At 32.6% G+C, this 17,908-nt stretch overlaps 2 protein-coding genes across 2 annotated transcripts; both read left to right on the top strand.

Annotated features, from left to right (window-relative positions):
- On the top strand, nt 1-1,525 carry LOC131945864 (uncharacterized). Its single transcript, XM_059306475.1, has 3 exons — nt 1-65; nt 229-431; nt 1,277-1,525. Exons 1-3 carry the CDS (start codon nt 11-13, stop codon nt 1,523-1,525), a joined length of 507 nt encoding a protein of 168 aa, XP_059162458.1. The 5' UTR covers nt 1-10.
- Nucleotides 1,526-3,345: 1,820 nt separating this feature from the next.
- On the top strand, nt 3,346-7,754 carry LOC131945863 (uncharacterized). Its single transcript, XM_059306474.1, has 6 exons — nt 3,346-3,443; nt 4,320-4,590; nt 4,995-5,016; nt 5,712-5,925; nt 6,990-7,230; nt 7,672-7,754. The coding sequence occupies exons 2-6, from the start codon at nt 4,569-4,571 to the stop codon at nt 7,752-7,754; spliced, it is 582 nt and encodes a 193-aa protein (XP_059162457.1). The 5' UTR covers nt 3,346-3,443; nt 4,320-4,568.
- Nucleotides 7,755-17,908: the final 10,154 nt, after the last annotated feature.

The raw sequence follows: 17,908 nt of genomic DNA, 5'->3' as shown, positions 1-17,908 counted from the left end.
GCATTTCTAAATGGACAACGGTGTGTTATTCGTGTTAGCGGCTATGCTGTTATGTTGGTCTAAAGGTTAGGTTGATGGCATTTTTTTTTTAGTTAGTACACGCCATGTGTTGTGTTAGAGATTTAAAAATACATGATTAGTATCTTATTTATATATCGATTTTCACTGTTAATGTTTCATTTTTGAACGGTTCGGCTGCTAATTATTGAAAATGGATTACCATTTCAGGCTGCAGTCAAACTATGAGTAACAATATTCTCAGCAAAACTGAGGTCGAGGCTGGTGGATCGTTTACTGTGACATGTGACGCGTCGCGTGCTGCAGTTCCAGCCGATGCTTCTATTGGAAGTGTATTAGTTCAACTAAATAACGGATCAGAAAAAATAGTTGTAGCAAAATACTGGACATTTGCACCTATTCTTTCGGTTAGAGTAAGTTTTTTGTTTTTCAATCTAACGTTTTTCAAAACATCTTGCTTTATAAAAACAATCTAAAAAAAACATTTATAACAAAATTTAAATGTATTGTTTCTAATCGACCATTCAAATATACTATATTCAATTATATGGAACTAACATTGGAAAGTGCTAGTCTAATACATTTGCAAAGAAATTGCAAATTTTATAAAGTAAAAACAACCGACGATAACGAAATCCCCCCCCCCCCCTAAAGAAAAATTTAATAGATTAAATTACAAACAAGATAGACCAATAGATTATCGCATAGTTCAGATTAAAGAAAAATCTGACTAAAATATGTATATCATTTCATGAGTGAAAAATTATTGTACTTTAGAAAGCAACTTTGTTTTTTTTTATTTAAAGGCTTATTATTCCAAAAGTTGTTTATATTTGTTGTTGTTTTTTTTCAAACTAAGTTAACTCTATTTTTACAGTATACGTTTAATTAAAATGTCAATAGTCCTACTCAGTGTTAAAATTGGAAGTGTCACCCGGTGCGGCACTTAATGGTGTCACCACCCAGAGGTGTAGCGACCCTTCTCGGGGACAAACTTTCAAATTTTCGATTTGCACCCCCCCCCCCTGAAACTTTCGATTTGCACCATATATATTTTGCTATTTTTTGCCTTGGTGTCACCCCCCTAAATGGTGTCACTCGGTGCGATCCGCGCACACCCCCCCCTCCCCCCTTTGAGTTTATGTCCATGCAAATGTTAATTTCGATGCGGGTGTGACATACGGATAAACACTGACGTTAACAATAGCATTGATAGTTACATTCATTTTGAGAATTCCGCTTAAAAAAACATTTTCAGGATCCTTCACGAATTTTTCCTGTGAGGAATTGGACTTACAATTTCGATGGAAGCCTACGGGGTACAGCGGATAGACCAAAAAACAGAAACACAATGAGAATTGAAATATATGCGGTTGATGCTAAATGTCAGGACGCCGGCTCTTACTTTTGTATCGTAGAATACCTTGTTGGCACATCTAATACTTTAATAACAAAGGAGAGTTACCAGACTCTCGTTGTGAAAGGCGAGTTATGTATGCATTATTAACTTCCAAACATTCTCCACAGATTATTCTGAGATCAGGGGCGTAGCGAGGGGGGGGGGCGGGGGGTGCGGACCGCACCGGGTGACACCATTTAGGGGGGGGGTGACACCAAGACAAAAAATAGCAAAATATATAGAGAAAAACTTGAGGGGGGTGCAAATCGAAAGTTTGAGGGGGGGGTGCAAATTGAAAACTTCAGGGGGGGTGCAAATCGAAAACTTGAGGGGGAGTGCAAATCGAAAATGTGCCTTGTCCCCGGGAAGGGTCGCTACGCCTCTAGGGGGGGGGGGGTGACACCATTAAGTGCCGCACCGGGTGACACCCGACCTCGCTACGCCACTGTCTGAGATTACTTCTCCTTGTTAAATAAGGTTTACGACAAAATCCTGAACACGTATGCCCCAATGGGACAAATATCCAAATAAACACTTGTTTAATGGGACAAATATCCGAAAGACACTTGCCCGAAGGTCGTTTTTCAGAAAAACGTTAATATTATATACTACCAAGTACACAATCAAAATAAATTTGAATTTGATATTCTGATAATCAACACAGTTCTAAGTATAAGAAATAGAAATGTGTTTATGTTTTGTAAAATGTAGACGTATTTTTTTTTAATTTGATAAAAAACGTTTTAATAACAAGCTTTTATGTAATAAGACACTAAAAATGAGAAAATAAATTATACACTACTATTTAAATAACTTTAAATAACTTTAAAGAAACTATATTTCTTACTTTACATGTTTTTATTTACAAAAACAAAAGAGTTACATGGCTAAAAAACATTGCGCACCTATTAATCGTGATGACACGCTTTTGCCGTGATGACGCGTGTGGATAGAACTGCCTACTAATTCGGTCCAAATTTTAATTAATTCATAAAAGATTAATTAGGTGACCAATTAAGTCAAATTTAATGTCACGATGCATTGTCTTCATGTCTTGACCCACGTTCTAACTATGAACCGTATCTGTCAGTTAGAAGTGTCCGTAATTTTGCTCGGGCGTTTCGATCTAGACTGACGACAGACAGAATGAGTTACATAAAAGCTTGTAAAAAGTGTAATTGCTGTGAAAAAAATAATTCTTTAAAACTTTGTAAGTGTTGTGTTTGCGGTGGTGTCTTCACATTCCTTTATTTACTATCTTGAGCACCTTGGGTGGCCGACGTTTACTGTTGTGAAATAACCGTTATGTTTCGCAACATTGAACGTTCATTTGGTGTGTTAAGCCTGTGTTGAATCGGGGTCATTTCACAAAAGAATGAGATGCTGTTTAAGTGGGAAATTTAAGCACCACACGTAGTCCTTTATGTTCGATCTCCAAATTGATTAAAACTGTCTACTTGGTAATATACAATATACATTTTTTTATGTTTTACTTTAAGTTGACAATTGTGTTAATTATCAAAATGTGCGATACAGGTTTATCAACAATGTCTACTTCGTATATATGTAATTTTAACTCTTTTTTCGGGAAAGTGGCTTTTGGGTATTTTCACAGTCGGGCAAGTATTCATTCGAGAATCGTTCGGCTCTCGTTACAACAATACCTTCATTACTATTTTAAAAATTATCCTGGTTTATTACAGGTTATCTAGAACTATATTAATTTATCAGAAATATCTTTAATGCGTCACTATCGTACCGAACAAAGTTAATTGATTATTGAAAAGCTCAAATGTATTGTTAAGTTGTATCAAATTGAAAATCAAATTGTAAAATGACATGCGCTTTTAATATTTGCATTAAAACTAACAAACTAAATAAGCTTGATCCATAAACATTTAATCTCTAATCAGATCGATTCGTTCCGATGCCGATCAGTATATATCCTCAGTTCAAAGTAGGACACGGCACCCAAGCCTCGTGCGTAGTTCGAGCAAAGATTGTAAAGTTAAATTGCACTGTAAAGGTAAGTGATGTGATTTTTTAAAGCTGTTATACAAAATAAAAAACATAACGTAAATTGAAAAGAAACAATGTTATTTTGATAAGTGGAAATGGAAGCCGTTTTCAAAACAATTGAAGAAAAAAGGTATGGGGCTAGATCGAGCAGATTTTAAGAATGAATCCATAAGACATCCAATGAATGGCGCTGAGAGCCTCAACGAAAAAGAATACATGGAAGGCAAAAAGAGACTTAGAGGCGCTCTGCAGAAAAGCAACTGACAATGGAAGGATTATCTTGGGGAAGTGCCAAAAACAAATGCTAGAGACTGGCTGAAGTGGAAAGAGTTTTTGGTGGCGTCCCAGTGTGTCTTGGACAAAATAAAGGAAAATATGATAAAATTGATATAAAGTACCTATGTATTTTTTAATTTTCAGAGTATATCCTATTTTTTTTATTTTTTTATTATTATATTATTATTTTATTTTATTATTTTTATTGCCGACAAAATAAAGGAAAATATGATAAAATTGATATAAAGTACCTATGTATTTTTTTTATTTTCAGAGTTTATCCTATTTTTTTTTATTATTTTTATTATTATATTATTATTTTATTTTATTATTTCTATTGCCGACAAAATAAAGGAAAATATGATATAAAGTACCTATGTATTTTTTAATTTTCGCATCAGAGTATATCCTAATTTTTTTTATTATTTTTATTATTATATTATTATTTTATTTTATTATTTTTATTGCCGACGGTTTAACATTGGAGGCTAATTAAAAATAATTTAATCTTCGTGCTTAAAGCATGTTCATAACGGAGCCTAAGGAGCACTTTTAACATGTTATAGTCTGTTGGCTTTTTCCCAATATTTAGTCTGTTATATTGCAGGGGTCTTTCAACGTGTCTCTCCGTTGGAAGTTTGGAAACAGTTTAAGTAACTTCCAAAGCTTTACGTCTTATCCCGTGGAAGTCCGCAATAAAAAAAAATTAGACGGTCCTGTTTTAGTCGATTCGGGAACAACCTGTGTCCATTACCTTAATTCGTCAACTCTGGAGTTTAACCCAATAGATGATTATGACGGCTACGTGTATGTGTGTATTGCAACGGAAAACAACATAGACACAATTGTTGGAAATATGACTATATTCACAGACATAGGTATATTTAGTCTACAGCACCAATTTGTAATATATTACTGATATATATACATATATATATATATATATATATATATATATATATATATATATATATATATATATATATATATATATATATATAAATAAAATACTTTTTATATAGGTGCAAAATAAGTGTATTTATTCTGTATTTGTTTATTAGTGTATTTAAATTTAAATAGCTGTAAAAATAGTGTCAACTTAACATTGTGGTCAATTTGAGATTAAAAAAGGTACATACATCTTATCAATCTTAAAATAATTGTTATCGCCTTTACTTTCTGTTGCTAGTTTATATCAGTTTTTAAAGATATTTTTTTTTTCAAAAGTAGTTAAATAACGTAAATATTTCAATTAATTGTCAAATCGTTTTGTTACTTTTAGGGCCTGTGGGACATGTTAACAGGTATGAATTACAACGGTTCAAAACATGACTTAATTCTCTGCCTTAGTGTACATGTTGTCTTTCAGTACGAATACATTAAGTTTAAAATGATGTCATATTATTCAAGTCATTTGTATTACACGAAAAGATAGCTGAAAGTATGTAGTGTCAGGTTGTGGTTGTTTTTAGTGTTTGGATTTAATACGGTTTAACTCTACGTTTTGTTTATGGATCGGAATACTGTGTGGAAATAAATTTAAGTAAAAAGGTTTGTAAAATTTAAAACTTGATACTAATTTACATTGCTACAAAAGCTGTAAATTATTTTAAGATCAATATTCTTAAAATTGCAGTAAAAATATTTTTAAAAAAACAACAAATATATATCACTTGTGATTAACACCAAATCTTTATGTTTTCAATGTCTAAGTATATCATAAAACATTTTACATGATAGAAACTTAAACAGCTATATGTCATACTAGATAATTGTCACAATACTTTTTGTCCATGCCTATGTCTTTAATATAAATTATATTCGTTGAAGTTTTCTGTCTTCACTTTTGGCTAGTGGTTTAATGTATGGTTATCAATTTGACACAACATGCATAGATATGAAGCTGTGAAGCTATAGTATTTTCATTTTAATACTTCTCCTTAAAAATAGCAGATTAATAATTGCTTGTATTTCACTGACAACTATTTATATTTTGTAGTGAGGCGAACATCGATTTGATTAGTGATGCACTTGTCGGTCCGACAGTGGTTGAGCAAGGAGGATTGTTTATTTTGCAATGTGACCCGTCAATTGCTGGTATTACATCAACTGATGAAAATTTGTATACCCTTTATATTGAATGGACAAACGGGACAAGTAAGCTGCAAGAGTTAGCAAGTTACAACAGTATCGAACCCCCTTATACATCTCAGGTTAGAACTTTGAATAAAAAAGTGTGCATGCTAAAACAGTTAGCGGGGTACAGTGTTACTATAATTTCATTTAAATCTAAGGTAAGAATTTATTCTTAAAAATTATTGTACGCTAAAACAGCAAGATGCGGCGCTAACATAAAACTATTTATATCTCAGGTGAGAATTTTTTTTTTAAATAGTGTAAGCTAACACAGTTAGTAAAATACAGAACTACTGTAAAAGAATGTACAACTCAGACTGGATTTTTTTTTTAATACTGTATGCTAAAACGGTTAGCAAAATACATTATTACCATAATTCTATTTACATCTCAGGTAGGCATTTATTCTTAAAAAGTATTGTACGCTATAACAGTTCGTAAAATACAGTATGAATCCTTTTACATTTCATGTTAGAATTTTTTTTAAATATTTATAATGGTGGATCCTTTATCAATACAACTTTTATCAATTGGAATATCGAACAAAATGCGATATGGGGCCTATATATAATTAAACATTACATACATTAAATGTATGATTATTTTTATGTTTTTTATTATACTTTGCACTATTTATTATTTGGCAGTCAAAGTACGAAACGTTTATTTATAAAACTGTCATTTTTTAAATGTGTGAACCATGTATATACTTACAAAAGTTAAAAGAATTTATAATTGTTTCAAAAAATGTTCAAACTTTTGTACTTAATCTAACGGCAAAATAAACAAAGTCTTAAAAAACCTTTAATTAATTTAACAACCGTCCTTTACAAAGGCATGAAGGGAAAAAAATGTCAATATAAATTAAACTTAAATAGTATAGCAAACGTTAGCAACGGAATTATTTACTTTTAAATTATCACCCCTGCAATATTGTTTTACTTTGTTAATTGTAATCACCCTATTTTGATTTGTTTTTAACCAGCGTTTTAAACATATTTAGACAGAATAACATATTTTGACGGTAAGCTGTTTGACACGCTTTAAACAACGTCCAGGTATGCAGTATTTTATTTATTATGCTTTGTTGATTTATATTTTCTAAGACTACTGATTTTTTTTTCGTTATTTTTTTTTAAAGAATCCACCAAAGACGTATCCTGCAAGAAAGTGGAGTTTTAAATTCTCTGGAGGCTTAGATGACAGAAGTTCTAATTTTTTTCAAAAAAATTCTAAAAAATTGAAGAAAATAGAAATTTCAGTCTATGATGCTAACTGCGCGGATGCAGGATTCTACTTTTGCAGAGCTGATTTGCCGTATGCTGGCGATTATTTCATGCGACATCACAATCTCACTGTTGTAGGCAAGTTTCTTATTGGTCGTCAGTACATGTCAACATGTTTGGTCTTTAGCACTATTAATTGTTCACATTAAAAACGACAACTTTTTCAGTTTTATATATATATATATATATATATATATATATATATATATATATATATATATATATATATATATATATATATATATATGGGGAGGAAACAGGGTATTTCCGCCGTCAATTACTCCCCCCCAGGACAATACTCCCCCGACATTAACCCCCTCGCCGGGTAATTAATAATTTGACAATTAAATTTTGAGCGATTCTTCTGAATTGATATGTCCATAACACTATCTATTCTATAATAAATCAGTCTTGATTAAGTTTTAAAGGCGAATTGCGGTATCCTGGACTTATGTTTAAAATAATCTCTCAAACTATGGTATTTAAGTGTGGTGTAATTATTTAAGATATTATATTCAGCTACATTCTTTTCTGTAGGTGTTACAGTTTATCAAAGAGGTGTTGGATATAGGTGTAAGATTCTAGTTTTAAATCTCGGAGCACAGGCCGTGTATCTGTAGTTGATAAATAACAAAAGTATAAGTGTGGTGTTGATTTCGTGTATTAATGTCATATATATAATTGAAAGTGAGGACACCGATTTATGAAATGATTTGTTTAATTTAAAATGTGATCAGAACGTAATATTCCCAGTAACAATTTTGTTATTATTATTCCAGAACAGCTAGTAAAAAAAATAGCAAAATCAGACACGGGATGAACATTACATTCACAGAGTGTGCAAATCAGATATTTTAGATTCAAATTTATTTTGAAATAATCACCAAAGCGTTCAGAGGGAGAGATCTATATTTCTTGCCTCACGTTTTCGTGATTTTAATTGGAGTCCTTTTATAACTAAAATTGCCGAATGGCAAAGCATATCATGAGACATCTTTGAACGAACACAGTTCTTAGTCAACTTCTTCAGTAAGAAGACACTTTTCAGAACACGCTGGAAAAGCTGTCGGTTCAACTCAACGAGTGCTACAAATTGACCGCGAGTGAAATTCTCTTTATACTAGCTACATTACAAAAAAAAATTTGCCGAACAACCCCCCCCCCCTTGATATTTTGTGAGGTGAAAGAAAAACGTCTAGTGGTGTAAGAAAAAAAAAACTCGCCATATCCGGGAAAAATATGCAAAGTAGTCAAAACTGACCTGTCGTATTTCCCTATAAAATCTTTGTCATTGATAGGAAAAATCGAAGGTAATTTCAACAATGATTTTAGGGTGTGTACCTTCTGGGGTCTACGACAAATTCTCGAAAGACACTTGCCCTAATTCCGTTTGTCCGAATGCCGATTTCCCGAATGGAGACTTGTTCGAATGCGACAACTGCCCGAATCGACACTTGCCTGAATGCGACCATTGCCCGATTGGACAATTGCCGTTGAATTCTTACCCGACCGTCAAAATCAACCAGTAGCCTAGATAATTATTTACCTTTTATATATATATATATATATATATATATATATATATATATATAATTAAACAAAATAAAGTTGGCTCGCAAACCGTTCACTTTCAAACAGGCCGAGCAATTCCCGTGTCACTGACTATAAATCCACACAATGTCAAGGGACGCAAGCCAAATGAGTCGGTCAATCCTGCAGGGTCTAGTGTTAATTTAACATGTATAGTTAATGTACGTACTGCCATAATTATTGTTTCATAGTTTTTATTTCAAAATCTTAACTTAATCGCTGGTATACCGTGTACACCCTATTGCCATATGCAAAAATATAATAGTGAGTTTAAAAAATATTATAAAATTATACTATTTTAATTAGTTAGTGTGGTATATTTAGGTAAAAAAAAATGTTTTGATAGGTGGTTTAATGTGATCATGACGGTCATATAGTGTGTGTTTTTTTTAGGTTGTTTTTTTTTGTTGGTGTAATATAACACAGTTAGCATTATGTTTTGTGAATTAGCATGTGTAGTATAGTGAGGTAATTGAAATTCTTAATGAGCTAATTGGTGTAATTAGGTAATAATCAGGAAAATTGACTGCGTGGTCGGATAGCAGAACATCCGACTGCTAACCCGCAAGTATCGGGTTCGACTATTTCCAGTAGATTCAGTGGCGTCACTAGTTAGGGTCTGGCAACTCATGGTGTAACCTCCCCCCCCCCTTTTTTCTATGTTAATTTTGCAGTTAGTGTCCCACCCCAACCCCAACCATCCACCCCACCCCCGCCCGAAAAAGCTTGAAAGTGTTCACATTTATTACTAATGCTGTTTATCGGTTGTTAACAAAGCTGAGTGTAGCATTGTTTTCTCTACGGTTTGCTTGCATATGTCATAGTGTTTCTTTACGTCCTCCCTTATCGCGACCTTCAATATATATTTAAAATATCTTTTAACTCTAATGAACGATTCATTGAACTGGCAAAAAAAAACATATTTATTGTATACATCTTGTCATTTTTTTACTTGGTGTCACCCCCCCCCTCTCTAAATGGTGTCACCCGGTGTGGTCCACACACCCCTGCGACCCTCTGAGTAGAACTACGTATTAAAAAAACTCATTCAAAAATCCATCTTAAACCGTATCGATTCAGCTTTAATTGTACTAGTTTTCTTATAATATAGCCATGTATTACTACAGGGACCAAAAAACATTACATTTCAATGGAGGTACGGTAACAAGTCAAGTAACTTTGTACCGTATCCTGTAAAATCTGATATATCAGTCGCAGAGCCGGTGCTGGTGAGTTCTGGGCCAACCTGTGTCCAGTACCTGCATTCATCCACGCTGAAGTTCCAAAGTGAAGACATGTATGATGGCTACACGTATGTGTGCGTGGCTACAGAAAACAACAGAGACTTAATTGTTGGCAATGTGATAATATACACTAAAAAGGTAAACTATTGTCATTGAACAGTGAACTGGAGTGTAATCCCCTAATTTAACTTACTTGACTTAGTCCTCTTTGCTCCTTATGGAACATAGGGCCTCCACCACTTCCTTTTATTTCGTCCGATCCTCGGCTATTAATTTTTGCAGTCGCACAAAACATCCCCTAATTAGCCTTTAACTAGTTGTTTTTCATTATTCCAAAGTTACTTTACATTTACAGATAAGAGCTTAATTACAGTTTGATTACCATAATCGATTAGTAATACATAAATTACCAATAATTCACATTTTTTATTTTATACACATCTTCAAAAATGTTTTAAAATTATTTTTCTTTAAGCATTTAAACTTTATAAGAAACTGTCTTTTATTTTATATTTATTTCGTTTAAACTGTTTTAAATATTTTCAGTGACATCGGAAACATCTAAGCAAACAGAGAAGGGCGTTTTTTATTGCGTTGTTTTTCATCTTCATAAAAACCTTGAGTTAGTAGAAATTGCTTTCTGATTGATTAAAACATTTGGTGTTTTCCGATATTGTTTCAAGGGTTTGTCTTGCGTGGCGTATACGATACTATTTTATTTTACAGCAACATGTGCAAATATAGGCCTATTTATGTCTTAAATGTAAAGTTACCAACTAGTTGTCCCACTGTTTGATATCTTAGAGTGTCTCTTTACATCTCTCCCAATTGAATGTAAATCCTTCTCTTTACCAAAAAGGGAATCAGCGGGTACACGAGTGCTTGTCCCTTAGATTGCGGGCAATAAATGATGTAACACCCGCTCGAAGCCGCTTTTCACATCGCAATAAACGGATAGAAGTCCGAAATGTTCGGGTTAGAGAGATAAAAGTGTGTGAGATATATATATATATATATATATATATATATATATATATATATATATATATATATATATATATATATATATATATATATATATATATATATATATATATATATATACATGTTTGTGTGTCAAAATGTCATGACTTGACAAGTCTTAAGTTGCCGGTTTAGTTAATTATAACGGTAAAGTTGAACTCAAAGTATTGAAAGTATTGATATTAATTTAATTTATATCTGCCAATCAATATCTGCCAGCTAGGCAATTCACAACTAAGCGAGAAACCAAATAATAAAAAAATTATTCCACGTCTACTTGGTCAGTTGTTGGTGAAAAACGAAAAATGAGTTGAGCTGAGGTTACGAATTGATCTGTGAACGAAACAAAATTACTTTTTTCAAAATTTGTTAAAACTTGAACACTAGTTTTTTCACCATAATCCAATTCTATATGTGTTTCATTTGTTAAAAAAAAACAGTATTTAAAGACATTTAGGGTTTATAAATTAATGTAATTAAAAACAGCTCAAAGGCAGGTCTTTATTCTACACTGTTGCATAAGTTAATGCTACCTAGATGTAAGCGCCCTCAATACTAATTTCAATAAAACTCTAAATAATAAATATGGCTATACTTTTACTGTTTTTAAGTATTAATCAAAAGTTACTGGACGATTAAAAGATATGGATACATTATTAGGATAAAAGTAAAAATTCGCATTCGCAAAAATCATAATTTAGTTAATTAATTAATAATTTTGGAACTCTATTAAGGAATGTAGCTTTTTTAACCTACCGTAAAATGGGACCTTGAAGTGAAAGTGTATGAAGACGAGGTACAACAAAGTACCACAGACGATAAAACCGCCCCCTACATAGACGTACTCAATCTGTGGCTCAATGATTAAAGGGGCGAGAAACAGGTAAATGTTCATCAGTATCATCAGTAGAGGCATGAGTAAAGGGACCTGGTAAAGGGGGAGACAAATCGGTAATTTTCAATATTATCATCAGTTCAGGCAGGAGTAGCGAGACTTGGTGAAGAAAGATGTTTCTTTCCTGTTTAAAATGTGTTTAAATAGACTCACTCATGGTAATAAACAAAAACAAAAACTAAAAAAATTAGGTATAAGCCCCAATTTATATATGTAATACAAATGTATACGTTTTACCTCAGCATAATCCAGAAAATGTTAGAAATGGAATGCTTATTGTTTTTTTCAAGTGTATTTAAAATCTTATTTTAATGATTTAAATATATTTTTTCCAACATTTTAGCATTTTCAAAATTGTAAAATTAATTGATAATTGCTATTATAACTGATTTTCTTCTTCATATCCCGAAGATTCTTAATGACTTCCATCGAGCTTTATGAGATGTCGCGATCATTTTTGTTGAAATGAACAAAAAATGTGTGATGTGTATAAACCGTAATGAAACATAAAATGGAACACATAATTGAATAATTAAAATAATATATTTTTAAATACACTAATAATAAGATGAAAACATTGATCGCTCTTGAGTTTACTTATATGTTTTAGTAAAACTCAAAGTATATGATTTTATTCTGACAGATTGAAAAATCTCTACCTCCTAAAAAATACTAAATTTTTCTCAACTTCGTTTGCTTGTTTTCCAAATTATATTTAAATATTTCTATGTTATTTAATAAAGTTAAATTAAATTAAGACTACTTTGCTATCTTATAAGGTTTAAGTATACAAGCGCTGGAGTTTTTATCAGAAATGCAAGTGACGAATTTGAAAAATATCGTTCGGTTAAAAAATATTTAGAGTTACACGACTAAACCATACAGCGAGTGGGCTTATATTTAAAACAGAATACACATTGTGCTTCATAAGAAGCTTCTTGTAATAAATAGACAAGACGAGACAATACTATTCAATGTATTACCTTTACAGATCTGTCGGTGTATTGAAATGACCTGTATCGAAATTTGATCAAACACACGTAAATGGCGATTTTAAAAATAGTTCCGATAAATCCGAGGTAGTTGATGATTGAAAAAATATCAAAAAAGGCAAGCCAGAACAAGGAAATCACCACCTGTTGTAAATAAAGCAGACATATATATATATATATATATATATATATATATATATATATATATATATATATATATATATATATATATATATATATATATATATATATACTAGCTGCATATCCGTAAATGTTTTTAAAATGTACCAACTTGGGAACAGATCAAAACTAAACACAAAACAGCACAAACACAACACAAACACATACACAAACACAAAAGAAATCACAAACACAAAAGAAAACACAAATACAAAAAAAAACACAAACACAAAAAAACACAATCACAAAAGAAAACAAAAGCACAACACGTAAACAAAAAAGCGCAAATAAAAGCGCAAACGAATTTTTTTTTCAGTACATTAATTTTTTAAATTTCCAATAGAGTAGCAAGACTTAAACCATTGCACACCTAATGAACGAGATGACGCAAGTGTAATAATGCGGAATATTTGATTAAAAATTATTATAATTAGTAAACAGTATGTTCAGTGAATAAAAGAAATAAACTAATGCCGTTTATCAATCCATGCTAATTATAATACTCCAACAATAATGTCCTCTTACACGTCTTGAGAATTTGCATTTACAATTTGCTAATTATGTTATTCCAACAATGATTCCCTCTTGGGGATTTTTCATTTCTTTTAATTAGCTTGTGTTGAATTAATTTTAAAATTACCTCCCTTGGCAAAATTGAAAAAAAAAAAAAAAAAAAAAAGTTTAAGTAATTAGTTTTTTCGACCCTATTATTATAAATAAAATGTATCCACTTTTTCTAGGAAGCTAAACGAAAATGACAAATGACATTGATCAGTTTAACATGTTTTAGCAATTTGCGTGTATTTAATATTTTCTTTCCGTCAGGCGAAACACTAAAAAACAGTGGCAACTATAAAATAAATTTAAGTCATTATAAAAACAAACCCTTCTAACTCACTTATGATAAGAAAATGCGATGCAATGAAATAGCACGAGATGTTATATGCAGTGTTTCTTCCAGACGTTTTTCTCCGGGGGGGCAATTGAAATTTTCCGGGGGGGGGGGGGCGGTAAACTTTCTTCGGAGGGGGGCGGACACCGTTAAAAGTATATATTTTCTATATAAATTATATAAATTTCATTTCGTTCGGGGGGGGGGCGGTAAAAAAATTTCGGGGGGGGGGGGGCTGAGCCCCTCCGAAGAGATGCCTGGAAGAAACTCTGGTTATATGGTTCCAAAATCTATAGCAATGATGGAAGGAAGGAAGGACTGACACACTACTACCAGCGTTATATATATATATATATATATATATATATATATATATATATATATATATATATATATATATATATATATATATATATATATATATGTGTGTGTGTGTGTGTGTGTGTGTGTATGTATGTATATATATATATATATATATATATATATATATATATATATATATATATATATATATATATATATATATATATATATATATATATATATACATGCATTTATTAGTTTATATATACACGTTTATATACGTTGCTGCGGGAATAGCAGAAAGTCCGACGAAATATATAAGAAGTGTTTTATCCATGCGTTACCAATCCTATATTATTAGACGCGTAACCTTGTTTTAAAAAAAGTGAGAAATTAAAATGTAAACATGGCCTGAACACCCTTTGGTGACCGACCATGTGTCAGGGACGTAGAGAGGCGCTCTCAGAAGCCCCCCCCCCCCCCCGACTACACTACCACATAGGCACCGCGTACGGCCCCTGGCTCCTTAAAACTAACAGGCGCTATCGTACTCATAACCCAGAGTGCCAAATAGCATCCTGTTAACAATGATGCAGGTTGCGTCATTCGCTAAAGTGACACAAAAGAACAGGATTTTTTCTTCAACACGTAAAACAATTATCTGACATGTTTTAAACATCCGTGTGACTGATGCAATATGTTAGCGTTACTAATGGTCTATTATTAGATGCTGGATCTCAATTTCTGATTTTATTGTCTAAACATAGATACTAATTGCATCATTCGCAAAGTGACTAAACTATATGGATTTTTTTACGGACAAAAAAGAAACATCCCAGTTAACAATCTAACCTTGATTAATTTTTCTAATTATTAAAATAAAACGTATTATATTGACCTCAGCGGCCCATATGAGCCTTTGGGAGCCGAAACTGAAATTTTTGTTTGCAGCCAAATTGCACCCTACCAGGGCGCCGGCGGATACGCCTGATTCAATTTAGTGAGCGTTTGTAACGCCCCATCCTATCACACTGTTTATCACACTGTTTGGACTGAACGTAGTCGCCATCGCCCTCACGAGAAAGACCACGGCGCCAAATTGCATCCTGCTGGGGGGCCGCCCATGTAAAATTAAATCCCCCCTCCCGCCACCACACACCCAGCCCCCGCCAATCCCCCACCTCTCCCCCACCCCAGAAACCTTCTCGGTAGTATTTATCAACTCCCTAAATTTTTGTGACACCCGAATAAAGAAAATCGTCTTTTAATTTTATATACCATATAGGCTATATTGAGAAAACAAATCGCGCCCTGCCGGTGAGCCAACCCTGCAAATTTATAAATGTTTTTTTTTTTTGCGCAGAAACCTCCCCAGGAATATTCTTAACATCTTCCCAAAGTTTCATGGCGATCGTGTTTCGTTACATTCTAAAATCGAAAGAGGGGTGGGGGTACTTGAAATTTTCGGGGGCGGGTGTAGAATTTTCTGGGAGGGGGCGGACACTGGAAAAAGTATATAATTATATTTCGTTGAATGGGACGGAAGACATGTTTTTTGGGGGGTGGGGGTGGGGGGTGGGGGGTGGGGGTGGTGTGTTTTGGGGGGGTGGGGGGTGGAGGTGGTGTGTGGGGTGGTGGGTTGGTTTTAGTTTAGAGAAAAGAGACAGCACTATCAACCTAGCGCCCGGTGTATCCTTCCTCAACGGGCCATTTTTCTCGTATATATATATATATATATATATATATATATATATATATATCCTAATTGTGTGTGTGTTTGCGTGGGTTCGCGTGCACCTGCGTGTGTGTGTAATCATAATAAACATTTAATATCTGTGGAATCTTACAATTTAATATGTAATTGGAATACTTTAAGAGTTTGCAAGTATCATTTCTTATTAAATGCCGGCAAATTAGCACATGGTTGTACTTAATAATACAATAATTTTACTCTCCTCGAAATTTTGACTGTTAAGTAGAATATACCTATATAAGAGTTTGAGGACATTGAATGTAGCATGAACAAGACTTTTTGAAAAAAAAATAATCATCGGTGTTTAATAAACAAAACGAATGGTTGCAAGGTTTACCAGGACCGTCAAGGAACTAATCGGTGTCAGCAGATCGATTTGAATGTAGCTAAGTAGATCGGGAAAGACGCCGTCCCTGGCTGCAACAAAGAGCATCCTGTTTGACATGGAGAAATATAACGACGATTACTCATCAATCTGTTTAAATGGTGCCGATGGGATATTTATTAAAAGTGAGAAGGTGACTATAAGTGCTTCTTTCAGACTTTTATCTACGGGTGGGGGAGTGGAGGGGGCGGACATTGTTAAAAGTATACATTTCCTAAAAAATCCCATTTTTTCGGGGGGAGGGGAGGGGCGGTAGATCACCCAGGAAGAGCTGCCTGGAAGAAACACTGCTGACTATTATAGTAGAATTTAATATAGGTTTCGCATAATTGCATAGATGTTGTTTTTTTTCGAATGATCGTAATATGTGTATCTGGGTATATATATATATATATATATATATATATATATATATATATATATATATATATATATATATATATATATATATATATATATATATATATATATATATATATATATATATATCAACTAAATTATTTTGTATGCATTCAATTAATTGTTAGAATATCTATTTCTATTTGTACTTTAGTATTGAAAGCCAATTTTTTTCCAACATGCTTTATTATGTAAATTAAATTGGCAATTTAAGTTATTGTGTGGGAATATTAGCAAAAATGTGTACCTGCTGGAGCCTAGCATGGTGACACAAGTTGTTCCTAGTGTAGAGGCTATAACAACCAATGGGACAATAATGGCAGCTGAGCCTAGGGTACGGTCAGCAAACAGCTGGTGTAGGAATATATATATATATATATATATATATATATATATATATATATATATATATATATATATAAATACATACATTTATATACTTATGTGTATACATTTATATATATATATATATATATATATATATATATATATATATATATATATATATATATATATATATATATATATATATATAATGCTAGTTATAAGCACAGGGTAGTAGTTCTTAAGATAAACATACCACGGCCACGGCCCTAGTACTAATCATTTCTGTTTTTGTCATCACAGCCAAGTAAGCGATGTTGGACAGTAGGTACATTACAATCACAACAAGAGTGCCAAAGATTAAGGCCCGTGGAATAGTCCTATCAATCAATATAAAAGGGATAAACATACATGTATATATATATATATATATATATATATATATATATATATATATATATATATATATATATATATATATGTGTGTGTGTGTGTGTGTGTGTGTGTGTGTATATGTCAGTGTTTTATTATATATTTAAAAGCAAAGTGGTCGAATGTTGCAAGTTTAGCAGTCGCTAAACCATCGAATAAGGGGGCAGTTGCCTATCAGCCGAAAACTTCACATAGAAGTGGTCAAAACTGACCTTGACTGACTGACTAAGCTTAATAGAAGGAACCTCTGGGGTGACAAAAAACTAGATAATCTTTGAAAAACCTTGCAAGACCTTTAGAAGTGACCAGTTCACATTACCGATATAAACATTTTCAAACAGTTTTTAGAATACTTTGGCTAT

Source organism: Physella acuta, unplaced genomic scaffold (genome assembly GCF_028476545.2).
Source record: "Physella acuta isolate Inbredline_101_S28 unplaced genomic scaffold, ASM2847654v3 ptg000538l, whole genome shotgun sequence".
Lineage (NCBI taxonomy): Eukaryota > Metazoa > Mollusca > Gastropoda > Physidae > Physella > Physella acuta.
This window is presented reverse-complemented; position numbering and strand designations above follow the sequence as displayed.